The 17,352-nt window shown below is 37.4% G+C and overlaps 1 protein-coding gene across 1 annotated transcript; it reads right to left on the bottom strand.

Moving 5' to 3' along the window:
* Window positions 1-4,437: 4,437 nt before the first annotated feature.
* On the bottom strand, window positions 4,438-16,677 carry LOC307008220 (calmegin). The gene is made up of 13 exons (XM_079630907.1): window positions 16,393-16,677; window positions 16,193-16,266; window positions 14,897-14,955; window positions 14,548-14,689; window positions 14,381-14,462; window positions 12,823-13,015; window positions 12,542-12,707; window positions 9,037-9,109; window positions 8,807-8,962; window positions 7,079-7,198; window positions 6,885-6,984; window positions 6,733-6,811; window positions 4,438-4,903 (listed from the first exon to the last, which is right to left on the bottom strand). The coding sequence occupies exons 1-12, from the start codon at window positions 16,456-16,458 to the stop codon at window positions 6,735-6,737; spliced, it is 1,308 nt and encodes a 435-aa protein (XP_079487033.1). The 5' UTR covers window positions 16,459-16,677; the 3' UTR covers window positions 4,438-4,903; window positions 6,733-6,734.
* Window positions 16,678-17,352: the final 675 nt, after the last annotated feature.

The following is a 17,352-nucleotide window of genomic DNA, read 5'->3' as shown; positions in this document are numbered from 1 at the left end:
AAGTGGATTTGTTTTTCCCCAACATATTAGGACTTACAAATGATGCTTCAAATGTACATTTTGTAATAATGTGTACAGCGTAAATAAACAGAAATGCCCTTATCTTGTATGGAAAAGGTTAGTAAATCCTACATTTACCAATTAAAGGTGCAATGTGTATTATTTCTGAGGATCTATTGACAGAAATGCAATATAAGATCCATAACTATGTTTTCAGTGCATGGTGTATAAAGACCTTACTTAATGAACCGTTATGTTTTTATTACCTTAGAATGACTCATTTTTATCTACATAAGCGCGGGCACCCCCTTAAATGAAGGTCGACATATTGTTACGTCATGTTTCGTAGCCGACAGCGAACACACAGCGCTACAGAGTTTGCTATGTGGGGAGAAATGTGCTGCTGGTTATGTCGGCCACGGTAGCTTCTCCTTCGAGTTTGAAAAGGGAGGGATAGGCCGTAAGTGACTTTACGTTTGCAATTCGCAAACCTCACCACTAGATGCCGCTAAAAATCACACACTGCACCTTTAATGAATTATTTGTATAGCACTTTTCACAATCCATGTTGTCTCAAAGCTCTTTTCAGAAATGTGTTCCTTTAAATCTTAAAAGTCAACGGAGACTGGCACGGAAAAAACTCCATAAGATGTTTAAAGGGGGAAGCCGTGTGAGGAAGCATGTCTGAGTATGTGTACTTGTGGTTATGTGTTAAGGAAAATTAAGGAACCATTCGTACAGTCAAGTGCAATGTAGTGGAGCATTGTTATAAAAGAAGGGCACATATTCGCTGAGGCATCCGCGGCTGGGTGGTATTTCAGAAAGCAGGTTATGCGACATACATTTAAAGTTAATTAAACAGACGCATTCAACAATCATTACAAAAACTGAGGTGACGTTCAGGGTATGTGAGTAACATGACCTGCTCCGGTTAGTTTAGCATTATTATAACAAATCCCTACAGGGATCGTGCATGGGTGAGGAGGGTCTCGAAACCTGAACACTAGGTCATTCCTGCCAACCTGGCTTTAACCTCGCTGTGAAATGCTGACACACTTTGCGTGTTGAAGGCTCGCTGCCACCATCTAAGCACTCTTGGAAGAAGGAATATTTGACTGGGATTGAGCAATTCACAGGGTCCTCCTTCCATTAGCTGACCAGCTCTCAGAAACTTTACATTTATCAGCGTAAAGGCACCTTGTAGAAGGAGCTTTCGCTTCAGTGATGGCATTCAGCTCGCACTGAGGCAGTGTATCTAGTGGCCAGATGTGCAGATCCCACAATTTCTGATTGGGATGCCAGGTTAAGCTCTTCACTTGAGACAGGAGGTCTTTCCTTATAGCTGGATATGAATATCCGTTATAGTATTTGTATACTTTAGCATGCCTTGCAGAGCATACAGTCGCTGTCCAATATGCTTGTATAAAAGACAAAGTGATTGACCCTGGGCAATTCCTAGTGCCGTAGTCCCGTGACCCACAGCAGTTACTGAGTTTTAATATCACCGTCTTACTGCATTCAGCCACGGTAATCATTTTCTTTATATCTTCAGTTTGGCTTTACGGTGGCTGGACAGATGCTGAACTGCTGAGTTATATGCAACCTGAAGCACCATTTAGAAACCAAACACCCGACACTCAAAGACAAACAAAAAAGTGATCTTGCCATGCACAACAGAAACGCAACATCAGCAAACATACAGTCAAACCAAAAATGATTCAGACGCCAGATATAATGTTTGATATATTTTTTTTACTAGTGCAGGACACTACTAGTTCACTACTAGACACTACTAGTTTTACTAGTTCATTTATGTAAGTGAGGAGAGCTAAATAAAGTAAACTGTGACATATTATACCCAAACATTCTTCATGCAGTGACTACCAGTAAAATGTATAAAAATGTGGGACCAAAAATTATTCAGACATTTTGACCTGACCATGTTTTGCTGAAGTGTTTTTATTTAATTGCTAATGTAACCCTTTTACACCACAGACTGAACAAAATGAAGCATTGCTTGGCAATTGTTTGACCTAAATTGGTATTATCTAATTGTGTAGTTAAATTTAACAGCTGACAGATATTCAATCTAATTCATTTATGAGACAGTCTATAAGAAGGATGGACAAAACCAGTAAACTCTGAGTTCTTCTCATATTTTATTACCATTTTCTAAACTAAAGCGAATAAACTGTGATAATGTGAGAAATGTTGAAGGAGTCTGAATACATTTTGGTTTGACTGTACATCAGTGTCTAGAAGCGTCCACCACGTCTCGCAACGAGTTGCCAAATTATGAAAACCTTACACACTTGCAGAGGTGCTAATCATACCTGGTGCCGAAGATATCTGTCAAGTTAAGTTTGGGGAGAATTTCGCACAACAGATTAGTGACAACAATGTTTCTAACAACAATGTTAGCGGTCGCATATCTGACATAGCAAGCGACGTTGAGGAGCAATTGCTAACATCATGCAAAGCCAGTACATGTCCTCCAGCTTGAGACACCTGATGGACCAGGACTAGCACAGTTGCTTACCTACTACAGATACTACATCAAAATGGCAATATTGAGGAGGACCAGTAGGAGTGTTGTCTCTTCCAGCGAACACAACTGGCGAGGCATTGTTTGCAGTTCTGGATTGGTTTATATACAGGAAGGCTTTAGTTCCAAAAGGTTGAGAACCTTTAGAGTCTTGCGAGACTTTTTAAACATTTTGACTTATGTTAAGCAAGTACATAAGCCAGAGGAGAACTGGACCCCCGACTGAGCCTGGGTTCTCACCCAGGGTGTTTTTCTCCATTCTGCCACTGATGCATTCTGCCATTTTTCCACCTTTGTTGCCATTGGCTTTTGGCTTGCTTAGTTGGGGACATTAAATGTATCATTTAATTTAAGTATTCAACAATAATATTGATCTGCCTGCATTGACACTATTATACAAGAACTGCTGATGAAACTGCAAACTTTCTTCAGTAAAACGTTTCTTCAATTTATTATAATTCTGACTCAGGGTCTTCATTCATCATATCTGTCTGGGTCTTTGACTGTAAATCTACAATATGCTCTGATATCAGAATACAGTGTGTTCCACATTTAAAGTTCATGTTTGATGCAATTAAATATCAAAACATTATAATTTCATTATAATTTCACATAAACATGTAATTCCTAGTGGCATAAATATGATGCAATACCATTTAAAGTGGTTCCAACATCTTTATACATTATATTTGGGTGGAACATTATGTATTTTGACAGACGCAGTCTAATAACTTGCATTGTGAAAGAAGTATTAGAAGCACTGCCTTGAGTACATTTATTTTCTGTCTTAAAAAGTTGTCTTTTCAGTCAAGTCAAGTCAAGTCAAGTCACATGTATATTTTTATAAAACGGTTAGTTCCAATCCTTGATTCTGACTGAAGGTCTGAAAATGTTATGAATATAAAGAAAAAAAGTATAGATTCACCATTAGTGATGTGGCAGCGAGCTATAATGCACATACGTGCTCTTTTTGTGTTTCTTAGAGGTTGAATTCATTTCAAAATCTGCCAAACTTCCAATACTACTTCCGAATGGGATGTCTACTTCATAAATTGTATGAAAATTGTCAAAATAATGGTTCAGATCCCTCAAACAACATATGGAAATGGAGGCGCCCTTATATGGGCAGTAATGTCAACTAGTGGAGAAGTGTGGTACTGCGCCCAAACTAAATCTCACTGAAAGCTTATTTTTTGAGATATCAACCTAAAATTTGAAACACAACTTTTTTGCATTTTTAGAGTCCTCCAGGTTTTGAACATATATATATTTCATATAAAATATGAATAATTAAATTTTTTACATTGTACATTTTCATAAACTCAAACTTCTTTTCTTTTCTGTTTAACTTAATTTATTTCACTTCTACAAAAATCTGCCAAATGTCTTCTTAAAAACAAGACCAATCTTACATCTATATTCCAAAGCATTCCTGAATTAAAACCATTTAAGTTCGTAGTGTGCATTTTCATGTCTATTAAAAAATATTTATACATAAACATTTTAATATTTAAAACCATGTGACAAAAAATCCTTACGCCGTCTTAGAAATGCTATTAGTATAAAGCTCAAGTCTGTGAAGAGACTCAACAATACATTGTCACAAAAAATGTAGTAACTTTCAATGCAATGAAATCACATTAAAATGTATATTTTTATGTCTACACTAGAACAAAAAGCGTCACTGGTTTAAACCATTAATGGAATGAGAGAACTAGAGCTGAACACTTCTGCACGGCACCGCATGTGCAACGTTACTGTGAGAATTTGCCTAATTAGTTTTATTTGTAATAATATGTTGGCTCGTTTACAAGAGATGAATGTAAATCTGCACAGCACATCATAATTTCACACTATTAAAACAGGATGATAACATATCTTTCAGTCAGGACCACTTTCGTCAAATGTATACTTTATTATAATGATAATGCGTACAGTTAGTGTTGGCGGTATGGTTTGTGTTCTGGGCAAACTCCACGCTCCCGTCCATGCAGAGATGAACACAGTGGACCAAACCCCGCTTGGGGTAACATTACAGATCCACTAATCATGCATACATAATTACATTTCACAAAACGAGCCAAAATACACGAGGAAGGACGATTATAATGTCATTTACTGGTATGAGTACAATCCCAAAACAGATATCCGGTTAGATTACAGATCTCCAGGCTATGTGGAGATGGTTTAGTTTAGTGTGCAGTCGTGCTGAAGAAGAGTGGCTGAATGAATGGGGATTTAAATGAACCTCTGTGATGATAATGAATATCTGATGCAAGCTTGACTGACGCGGACGGCTTGAACTAACATGATGCTTGATGATGTCACTCTGCTGAGGTTTGCCACTGACTCGGTGAACTGTGAAAATGAAAGAATAATGAAATATACATTTAGCCATTTGGGCAATAAGCAACATTTATGAAATGACAGAAACATCATGGGTCAAATCCCATGAAAACATGCCGGGGCCATTTTTCAACCCCTTTTTTTTTATAGAATCAATAACATCACAACATGACAATTTTCATCTAAATTCCCATTCCTGTAATGATCACTTATCCACTTACCAAAGACATTCAGTCACTGAATAATGCATATCAATGAATACTAGACAACATGTAATATGGATTTTGGATGCCTGAATATGTTACGGACACTACTTGAAACTACTTCCACAAAAGCTGGGACAGAGGCACGTTTACCACTGTCACATCACCTTACCTTTTAATTAACTATTTTAATCATTTGGAAGTTACTAATTATTGCAGTTTTTTTTTTTACAAGATGTGAGACACTTCCTGTTTTCCCGTTTTTATCCTTACTTTAATCCCTCGCCATGGCAACTGTGTTTGAGATATGATCCTATAATCGTTCACGATCTAGCATGTTTAGTGTCTTGATTGCACAAATGCCCTACGAGGAGTGCATAAAAACACAGAGCCTAAAAGACAGATTTTTCAAAAAATCCACATTTAATCCAAAATAGCCGACTTCCTGTTGGTCGGAGCTTATGACTGTAAATAAGTAAGTTGTCCGGCTCGATGAGAACTATATGTAGTTCCCCCCAACACACACACTTTATAAAGACCCTCCAACATGGCCATTTCTAAAGCTTTGCTCATGTCTACTGGCCTACAACTCTAATGTGTGTGTGTGTGTGTCGAGTTTCACGCGAGTTTTGAAGCATGCTAAGAGTCTCAAAAGCATCCAAAAAGAATATTAAAGTTTGTTATGTTGCCATGGCAATAGTATTTAAGATATCAAAAATCCTTTCACAAGTCTACATCTGCCGTTTTTTGACATTATTCTGATGAAGACTGAAGCAAATCTGGTAAAAATAAGAGGGAGATTCACAATAGTCACATCCATGTGATCGGCCTCTTCCTGGTTTCCTTTTTCCCCACAAATTCGTTTCAACTCCACGGCCAAACCGTTCGAGATATCAAACCTCCGCTGAGGATTATCATCCTCAATGCCTGGACTTCAGGTTCACCAGATTGGAGTCAATTGGGTGAATTGACTAGGGGTACAGTATATAAAATTCCAGAGCATGCATTTTTTCAAACAACCCATAATAGTTGACTTCCTGTTAGGCAGATATAAGTTGTTCGGCTTGATGAGATCTATAAGTGTATGAAGTTTGGCTACAGAGGCCCTCAAAAATGACAACACAAACCCCCATGATTTAATATTAGATATAATTTAATATTCAACAATATTATTGATCTGCCTGCATTGACACCTTTAAATGACATACAATGACATCACTGGGTTTTTTTTTTCCAGAGCGGATATATAATATATATAAATTAACTAAATTAACTTTTTTACAACAAAAATGAACCATAACTGAACTTGCTTAAGCTGGACTATGACAATATTTTCTTCTAGATCTGCTGTACAGCAGAAACAAACTTTGTTGCATTATTTTCCTGTTATTACTGTAAAGCTGCTTTAAAAAAATCTGTATTGTAAAAAGCGCTATATAAATAAATGTGACTTGACTTGACTTAACATGACACCCCATGTCAACTTGTGACAATAACAAATACTACCATAAATGATTACTATTTGTGCAGTTATATTTGGTCTTTCTGTCCCCATTACAGTAATGAGAGTGCAGACTATATCTTTGTGGGCGACATGTGACCTGGACACGAGATCCCCGCTGCCCGTATCATACTTACTGTTAACTTGTTCCTTCTGAGCTTCTCGGAGCCCTCTTGACCGCTCTGCTTTTAGCCTCAGCTCGTGTTTGATTTACACCTTAAACACAAGAAATAAATGAGTTTTATGCCGAGCACAGAGCAGCTTCACAGGTCCTGTAAGCATCGCTCACCGTCAGTATGAGAGACGTGTTCCTCCGTGTCCTGGCGTCCATCTGTCTGAGGCTCGTCTGTTTTTTTATAGTAATAATTTTGGTCTGGTGGACCAAACCGCTAAAATACACACACACACACACACACACACACACAATATTAAAACAATCACCAATGAAAGTTATTTTGTGAATATTTGTATTCATATATTTACCTTATTGGGCCACATTAAACTGATGAAGAGGATGATGGGAAGGCCCACAGTGAACACATAGACGCCCCAGAGCCACGGCCGCTTGAGCGTCGCCATAAACAGCTTTTCAATCATTCCAGGCTACAAGAGGACAGTGTGAAATATAGTTTAGTAATATATTATTATTTTAAAACATATTAAAAAACCCTTTTTGGTTTAATTTTCCTTGATTGTAAGGGAATAAGTCTCTTATATCCTAAACTTGGTGGTAACACTTTACAATAAGCTTCATTAGCATTAGTTCATGTATTAACTAACATACATGAACTAACTAGCAATACATTTATTACAGTATTTATTACTCTTTGTTAATATTAGTTAATAAATATACAGCTGCTCATTGTTTGTTCATGTTAGTTCACAGTTCATTAACTAATGTTAGCAAATACAACCTTTGATTTTAATGACGTATTAGTAAATGTTGAAATCTTATATTGCCACAGCCATTACATATTTAAAACAGTAATATTCTATACTAAACCTAAACTAATCTTGACAAACTATATATCATTTGAAAGCTTACAATCTCTAGTTTACATATTTGGTGACTGATTTTCTACAGAGGAGCCGTAATTTATCAATTTGCAACAAGAATATGTTCATACTCCTAAGGCGTGTTCAGACCTTTATTTTGAAATAGTGATGAACATGAAAAATCATGAAAGAATGGTAGAAACCTCAGTTTGTTTTCATGCCAAGAGTTCAAAAGATAGCATACATTCAATTATTTTAGAAAAAAAGGTCTGAAAATGTTTTAAATATAAAGAAAAAAATAATAGATTCACCATTAGTGATGTGGCAGCGAGCTATAATGCACATGCGTGCTCTTTTTGTGTTTCTTAGAGGTTGAATTCATTTCAAATCTGCCAAACTTCCAATACTACTTCTGAATAGGATGTCTACTTCATAAATTGTATGAAATTTTTAAAAATAATGGTTCAGATCACTCAAACAACATATGGAAATGAGGCACCCTTATATGGCCAGTAATGTCAACTAGTGGAGAAGTTTGGTACTGCGTCCAAACAAAATCTCACTGAAAGCTTATTTTTTGAGATATCAACCTAAAATTTGAAACACAACTTTTTCAGATTTTTGGCTTTGATTTTTTTTTTTGTTGCATTTTTAGAGTCCACCAGGTTTTGAAAATATAGATTTTATATAAAATATGAATAGTTAAATGTTTAACATTTTCATACACTCAAACTTCTATAACTTTTTTCTGTTTAACTTTCTTAATATATTTCACTTCTACAAAAATCTACCAAAATGTCTTCTTTAAAACAAGACCAATCTTACATCTATATTCCAAAGCATTCTTTAATTACAACCATTTAAGTTCGGACTGTGCATTTTCATGTCTATTAAAAAAAGGTTTAGTTAAGGGGTTAACTAAAGAATAATAAATGCTGTAGAAGTATTGTTCATTCTTAGTTCATGTTAACTAATGAACCTTATTGTAAAGTGTTACCGACCTGGTGAATTTCTTTACATTTTGCCTTCTCTAGATCATTTTAATCGGGCGTGTGTCAGTGATGAAGTATTTTGAATGCGTGCGGTCTCATTAATGTGGGCTTATAAGAGCTGCATGCTAAATGACAGATTATGAAAGAACATGCGAAATGCTCTTTATCACAGATGCTAGTTAGTTTGGTGGCTGTTCCAGTTAAAGGATCATGGTTAAAGGACCTTTCTCTTGCTCCACGTGTCTTCAGTCCAACGCCTGGCTACTTCCAGACTGTCCGAGAGAAAGATGTTGTCAAACATCACGTCTCCAGTGAGGGTCCACAGCTCAAACCCCACGGCAGCGACGGGGCTCATGGTGAACGGCTGCTCTCTGCTGTCCTGACACAACAAACACACGCGGACGATGATGAACGGCACACGGCACATGCAGAAGAGATGTTCTTCGAGCTTACTTTATCCTTAGGGTTTCTGCTGGGACGGCTCTGTGGATTTGATAATGCAGGACGAGACGATGCACCATCTGTCCTGTCCAAACAAACACACAGAAACACGACTACAGATTCATGATAAAGAATACTTTGGTTGTCCAGTGGCTTGTATTGGACAAACATAAGCCAAGTTAAGTCAAGTCTATTTATGTAAGTCTTTTTACAATGCAGACTCAAGTTTATGTCTTTACAGTACAGAAATCTCTCTCCCTTATATACATATATGTGACCCTGGACACAAAACCAGTCACATGAAAGTTCAATAAATAAGCTTTCCATTGATGTATGGTTTGTTAGGATAGGACAATATTTGGCCGAGATACAATTATTTGAAAATCTGGAATCTGAGGGTGCAAAGAAAATGTAAACATTGAGAAAATCTCCTTTAAAGTTGTGCATTTATGTGGGATTGTGCAGCATTCACTCACAAACATAAATGTTTTATATATTTATGGCAGGAAATTTACAAAATATCTTCACGGAACATGATCTTTACTTAATATCCTAATGATTTTTGGCATAAAAGAAAAATCGATCATTTCGACCCATACAATGTATTGTTGGCTATTGCCACAGATACCCGTGCGACATGTGACTGGTTTTGTGATCGAGGGACACACATAACACATTGTTTTTGAGAGAAACTGACTCTTCTGTTCACCAATGGAGCCTTTCCAAAGTGATCAACATCACAGATGTAGTAGTTTTTTCATTCATTTTTCTTTATAATATACATTTACAATACTTTACTTTGTGTTACATTACCTCGGCAGTAACCAAAAATGAATGAACTCTGCGAGGGTGTTTCTATACAACAGCTGAGAGAGCGATGGCAAATGTCTCATTATTCTCTCTTCCGAGGCCGACCGATCTGACTGACTGAAAGCCGTGGAAGCACTTTTTTTCTTTTGTTATGGAAATGTAAAAAGAGTTTCATGTAGGATTTACTTAATCCACACTACAGTCAAAACACATTGTAATGATGCAAATTATTATTAATGTTTGCTACTACTCCAGAAATACTCCAGATCCTTCTGTCCCAAGGGACAAAGGCTAAGAAGGAAATGGATTCACTAAACATTTTTTTAAATAAAATTCTTCTCATAATTTCTCATAAATAAAAAAAAAACTCTTTAGAAGGATCTTTTCCCCTTAAGTTTGTTCTTGTGGTTGTGGCAAAACGTCTTGAAATGAATGCTCTTAAATAACTATTTAACTTTAACCCTTTAAGATATTAAGTTTTACAGCATTACACTACTTATTACACGATTTAAAATGTGTATAATTATATATTCTCCGGGAGGGCAGGAGTCTATCCCAGTGTCTCAGGCGCGGGAACATACTGGACAGACGGCTCATGTTTTAATCTAGAAAGATAATTCTCATATGACAAATACTAACATATCTCACACACTACATCCAAAACATGATTGGAAGGCCACCACACACCAGCTTATTGGTGGAGAGGCGACATAGATGAAGGTCCGTTGAGGGTCCTAGTTAGTACCTGGATGGGAGACTCCTGGGAAAACCAGGTTGCTGCTGGAAGAGGTGTTAGTGATGCCAGTAGGGGGCGCTCACCCTGTGGTCTGTGTAGGTCCTAACGCCCCAGTGTAGTGACGGGGACACTATACTAAAGAGCGCCGTCCTTCGGATGAGACGTTAAACCGAGGTCCTGACTCTCTGTGGTCATTAAAAATCCCAGGATGTCCTTCGTAAAAGAGTAGGGGTGTAACCCCGGTGTCCTGGCCAAATTTGCCCAGTGGCTTCTGTCCATCATGGCCTCCTAATCATCCTCCTATATATACTGATTGGCTTCATCACTGTCTCCTCTCCACCAGTAAGTGGTGGTTGAGGAGATTCCCCCTTCTATGTAAAGCGCTTTGAGTACCCAGAAAAGCGTAAATGTAATGAAATATTATTATTATGATTAGGAGGCCATGATGATGGACGGTGCTTTTTGACAGGATAGTGTCCTCGTCACTACACTGGAGCGTTAGGACCATAGACAGTATATAAACTGGACACAGCGACCCCATAAGTTTCAACGGAGAAAAGTGAAGTCAATTAGAAGCACTCACTTCCCGATGGCTGAGCGAACTGCGCAGGCTCAAACTGAGCTTGGTGACGTGAGCAACGTGTCTGACAGCTGTAAGTCTTCTATAGAAGACTTACAGCTTGAGATAACTCAAATATCCAACTTAACCAAACTAAACTTAAGTTAACTAAACTTAATATTTTAAGTCAAGCTTGAACACATACTTTTTAAAGTTGAAACAATGTTGGATTTTAAGTTGTGCTAAATAATCGCAGCAATTTTTTTTACAGTGTATAGTAGCTGTGCCGAGAGAAATCTGAATCCTTCCCTTTCGAATCTCGCAGAGACGGAGAGCGTGAGTATTAGCTGTCCACGAGCTAGCAGCAGGAGCAACTTTATGACTCTCTATGGGCTTCTCCCTTGACTTTATCGGACTTTATGCCTCCACGTCCCCCCGATTGCTTGCGAGCTTCTCCGCCGGTCTATATGGTAATTTCTCTACAGTGCGACAGAGAGTCGCGTGATTATGATGCAATCGTTAGTCTATTTTTTACTAAAACGGCTTCTACGAGGTCATAACATAAGAAACAAAGTAATGGAGCCTTTTATACATTGTCATGTTTCTTTAGAAATAAATAATGGGCAAATGGAGTCTTTAAACGCCTCAGATGTAAAGTTATTCGCTGTCAAATTGACGCCAAAATGAATGGGAGTCAATGGAGTGCTAACAGCGGGTGATGTTCTGCTACAATGGCGGGGCCCGGGGAGGCTTCAGTTTCCGGCGGACAGGGCAGCTAATACTCACCCACACAGACCACAGGGTGAGCGCCCCCTGCTGGCCTCACCAACACCTCTTCCAGCAGCAACCTGGTTTTCCCAGGAGTCTCCCATCCAGATACTGACCAGACTCAACCCTGCTCAGCTTCAGTGGGCAAGTCTACTCAAAGACTGCATGATCAGCATTAAAGGGATAGTTCACCCCCCCAAAAAAATTCTGTCATCATTTATTAGTTCTGTACAGACTACTGTAAAGACGTAAACTTGAGTCTGTATCGTAAAAAGACTTACATAAAATGTACTTTAACAGTCATAAATAAAATAAATAAATGTAATATTCCAAAAAGATCATCCATAATATGTATTTTTCTTCTAAATGCTCTCAGAAGAAGAGAGTAAATGTTGGTTGTGTCCACACGTGTAAATCAGGGACTTCACCTGTGAGTGAAGATTGAAGATTACAAGAGCCAGTCATTCAACTTAATTCATTCATAAACCAATTAAACCCCATTTTATTTAAACTGATCCAGGAGGACCTAATATTAAACAGGTTTCAAAACACTGTACAACTATTACAACTCATCTATCAGATATCTCTCAGTGTATAAATAACTCACATACCTGTTGTTTATTAATAAATAAAAATCAGCATACCTTTCATGTTCCAACTTTAGGTCAGAAGTGAGAACCCCGTCCGCTAAGGCCGCATGAGACGAATATTCAGGTTCCTGTGTTTCAGTGTCCATATCTTCCAGAAGACTGCCCTTGTTTATCAGGGTCAGGTCAATAAAGATTTCAAAAGTGTTGTCAGGATACAAGTCTGAAAAGAACATTTTCACTCAAATAAAATTGCAACCAGCATGTTATTATGCAAGACACTTTCCATACATAAGATTTGAAGTTACCGAACATGTATTTCTTTACTGACTACTCACTTAAAGTGTAGAGATGTGGACGCTGGTCAGTAAAGTAGTCACTCAGATCCACTTCTGGTTGCCGCGCATGCTTTTCCTCATACGTCCCTGTGACGGGATTGCGATGGCTGAAGATGAAGTGTATCTTGTGTGCGCTGCCACACTTATCTGGACCGAACATAATCGTGTACGGGGTGGCATCACTGAACTGGCTCTGAAACGACAACGACAACACTGTGTTCTCTGTCTGTAGAGAAAGCACTTTTATTTATTGTGAATTTCTTTTTAAATGTAAAGATGTGACTCTTTGTCTCATTAATAAACTGTACTTCGTGTTTTAATACACCAAGCTAAAGCTGTTCCGGTATGGAGGCATATGCGTAGCAATATTCAATTTGAAATGTAATATGCAAAATGACAATGCATTTCCGTATTTAAATTTACATTTTAACGCTTTATAAGTTGCAAAATTAAAATTAAAATGTATTACAGAAATGATTAGATATGTCTAACATGTTTAAGCAAAAACTAAAGCAAAATTATAATTCAAAGGGGGGGTAAAATGCCCTTTTCACAAGATGTAAAATAAATCTCTGATGTCCCCAGAGTGTGTGTGTGTGTGTGTGTGTGTGTGTGTGTGTGTGTGTGTGTGTGCGTGCGTGTGTGTGTGTGTGTGTGTGTGTGAAGTTTTAGCACAAAATACCTCACAGATATTTTTATATAGCATGTAAAGTTGTCACTTTTTGAGGGTTTGCAAAAAACGCACAGTTTTTTTGTCTGTCCCTTTAAATGCAAATGAGCTGCTGCAGAGGGCGGGGTTTCAAGAGCTCTTGTGTGTGTGTGTGTGTGTGTGTGTGTGTGTGTGTGTGTGTGTGTGTGTGTGTGTGTGTGTGTGTGTGTGTGTGTGTGTGTGTGTTTACAGCTGCGGTTACCTCACACACACACACACTAAAATGACAGAAACTGTTCTGCCTTTAATGTTAAAACGGAGTCAGACAAAGATGGAGAGACTCAAGAAGAAGTGACAACATGTAGAAGCAACAGGACGTCTCTGAACGGTTAGTTGATGAATTAATGTTGCTGATGTGGAGTTAACTATCTTCAATTAGGATATTCTGTCATGATCATCTATAAGCCGCTCGTATAGGAACTGTTGTGAGATGCACACAGAGTGACTTTCTATTGCATGTGAAAAGATGGATGCTAAAGTTTGAGCTGACTCACAAATGTGCTCGACTACAACAACTCTTCCTCTTCTCAACATGGACTGTGTGTTCAGGGGGCGGGGCTTATGTACATTTTAGGGTTGGTGATGTCACTAACCCGGGAGGAATATCGTGTAGTTCCTACCAGCCGTTTGTTGTAGTCCTTTTCTTTAAAAGCAAATATCTTCCTTTGCTTTGAACTTTGAGCGCTGTAACTTTGCAGATGTTGTTTATGCTCAAATAGCAACATTACACACTAACTAAAGTTAGAAAAGTGAAATCATACTCAACCACTCCTTTAAATGTTATTTTTCTTAATTGCATATTGTACTAATTCCGGTGCATAACAGGATTATGTGAAATGTAAGTATTACCAAACGCAGATCGTCTGAATGAGAAAGCAGCTTAATGTAGGCTCCACCACAGTCAACCAGCTTTTGGAAGAAAACTTCATACCTGCAGACGTTTTCAAAAGAAGATTTAGTCAAGCCATTTTATTTGGGGCTTTAAGGATAGAAGCAAATTGATCGAAATATCTTACTGTACGCAAAGCGGTTTGTCTGTAAAGTGGTACACTCTTCTCAGGTAAGCAGATATGGCGTGGTGTCTCCCAGGGGATTTGAGGACCAGGCCTCTGTTTCCCAAAAATCTCGGTTCACGTGGTTCCTCTACTACCCACTCGCCTGTAAAGAAAGGGTTTTCACATGGCCATGTATTTGTTAAGTAGCATTGCAAAGAGCAGAATAATATACAGTACAGTCATCAGCTCATTATTGCACAATAAACACAGACCCGCATCACGTGTCCTTTTGTTATAGTGAATGGCTGACTATTTTAACACTGCTATATTGTTTTCAATGTATCATAATGTAATCAAAAAATGCATATACCATTATATTTGAGAAGTTTCGGTTGCTCATCTCGCACCGCTTTGGACAAAACCCAGTTCCTTCAATGCAAACAAGGAGACAGAGAATGACATTCGATGTTAATGAGCAACCATCACTTAATAACTGGACATAACTTTGATCTAACTAATATTTTATATTATTTATTTATATGGGTGTTCCTGCAACTACGGTCACTTTCGACTCTCCCATATAAAAAATACAAAAATCAACCCCTTTGAATTTTAATTAATTAATCAGTTTGTAATACCTTTAAAAATAAACACACAATTGCATGCCATTCAAATTTTAATCAAGAATATGTCATTTTTTAATGCTTACCGCAACATTACAATAACATTCATTTTAATCACGTTTCTTTTTTAATTTCTATAAAAATGTAAGACATTTAAATAGCTATTTTCAAGATTTGTGCATTTTTGTAAATACTTTAAATAGAAATAGAAATTTACATTTCTTTTGCCATGAAAAAGTTAGACAGTACCTAACCTTAACGTGTTTTCATACACGCAAAAGATAAAATATCTTGCAATATCTTGACAGTGAATGACTTGTAATTTGAATGTGTAAATCAAATGTACTTAAGTGGTAAAATAATTTTTTGCTAATAAAAATCTAAATAATAATTCAAATAAAACATTGTTGCGGTAATGTATTGAACAGTAATATATCTATATTTTTTTATGTAGTTCAAAATACACACTTATGTAGCATACAAAGCTGTATGGTGAGAACACACAATAAATACATTTTTAAATAGCTACTTAAAAAAATAGAAAATATGATCTTTATCTTATTTTTCTGGATCTTGTGAGTGACTTATGTGGGTGGCCCAATCTGGCAGCCATGTGCTCGTGTGCTAATTTCTGTTTCCATAGAAACTCGACTTGTTTTGGCTTTGAACAAATGCTTTATTAAAAGTATTTTTCAGAGTTGCGGTGTAGGACAAAAAAAGTAAATAAATATTTATATTAAACTAATTCATTTGAAATTAGCCTATGTCAAATTGTAAAATAATTAGCTCATTTTACATACCTCAGGAATTGAGACCACAGTTGAGATATGAACAAAAATGGTGTTTTAACCTAGATGAATGCTTCATAATTTTTAATGAAATCATAAATTATTTTACGTCAATGTATGATACTGTTTGTAGCCTATTTAGTAAACATCAGGACAAATTTGAACATAAATCTAAAATCTGGCGGGACTTTGTGACATTAGTTGCAGAAACACTCATGTGTGTATTATGTTGTCAGTGAGTTTCCGACGCCAAACCTGTCCAGCGCGTTTGCGTCAAACGGCTCGGCGAAATAAACCTCTTCTGGAGTCGCGGCGGCTCCGTTTGCGCTCTGAACAGCAGAGTTTCAACAGGTTTACAAGCAAAAGCAGCTGTGATAGGACTCTTTACACAGTAATACGTTTTATGTGCATTGGTCACACTCACACACAATGCAATATAACCATTATATATTTACCTGTGATCCACTGGTGTGAGCGAAACACAAACAGAAACCAAAGAACAAAGCCGGACAGCGCATCATATCGGTATCTGTGATCAGAAACAATCGTCCGAGAAAAATTATGCTTGATGAAGATCTTTATTTCTGTCCCTCAACTCTATTTTTAACGATTTAGTTTAAGACATGCTTTACAGGAGCCTATATTAAACCTTGACTTGGTAACGTGCGTAATCTTCTTCCTGTATTTATAGGTTAATAAACGTGGACTTTGATCTCTGTCCTTCTGAGCCCTTGCGCTTTACATATAAGATGGAAAAGGAGTTTAAATAAGGAATCATTGACGAAGGACCGTCGATCGATGCACTTCACAATGCTTACACACACTACACAAATCCAGTAATTCAACAGTCCAGTGTCACTGGTACCAGTACCACACCTCAAGACTTTTTTTTCAGTTGTTTTTAATCATGAAGTCAATAGGAAAGAGGCGGAATATGAAGATCTCTCTCTGAGATCCATCTTTATCACGTCGAGGTCAAATGTTGGGAAGATGCTGGAAAAGCATATGCTGGACCCAGGAGGAGGTTTTTCTGAGGAAAAGTGTGTAGTTTAAAACTGTAACTTGGGTGTGGGACGCTCCTGTCTTTGGTTCTTCACATTATTTACAAAGCCTGTTTATTTCAATTTAAACTACTTTTCTTTTATATATATATATATATATATATATATATATATATATATATATATATATATACACACACAAGTGTGCGTTTCTGCAGGTCAGAGTAATGTCTTGTTTGGGTCTCAACTTGTTTGGTGACCCCAGGGTTCAGATGTCAGCGTTCACACTTATTAAAATGAACTGCACAAACAGAGCAATCGGCCCCGGGTTCGTTTTAAATCCAACCAAACATGCCAAGTGTGAACAGTAAAATGTGTCCACAGAAATGATTGGAATAACCCAGGATTGGGCCT

The sequence above is a fragment of the Phoxinus phoxinus genome (assembly GCF_949152265.1).
Source record: "Phoxinus phoxinus genome assembly, chromosome: 12".
Lineage (NCBI taxonomy): Eukaryota > Metazoa > Chordata > Actinopteri > Cypriniformes > Leuciscidae > Phoxinus > Phoxinus phoxinus.
The sequence above is the reverse complement of the archived record's forward strand: the minus strand, read 5'-3'. Positions and strand labels throughout refer to the sequence as shown.

Bases quoted from the DNA above. Each gene is read 5' to 3' on its own strand.
- LOC307008220 (XM_079630907.1), bottom strand. From the start codon at position 16,458: ATGATGCGCTGTCCGGCTTTGTTCTTTGGTTTCTGTTTGTGTTTCGCT. The intron at 13,016-14,380 runs GTAATACTTACA...TTGTCGTTTCAG, and splicing joins ATTCAGACGATCTGCGTTTG to AGCCAGTTCAGTGATGCCAC. The intron at 12,708-12,822 runs GTGAGTAGTCAG...TGTTCTTTTCAG, and splicing joins TCCACATCTCTACACTTTAA to ACTTGTATCCTGACAACACT.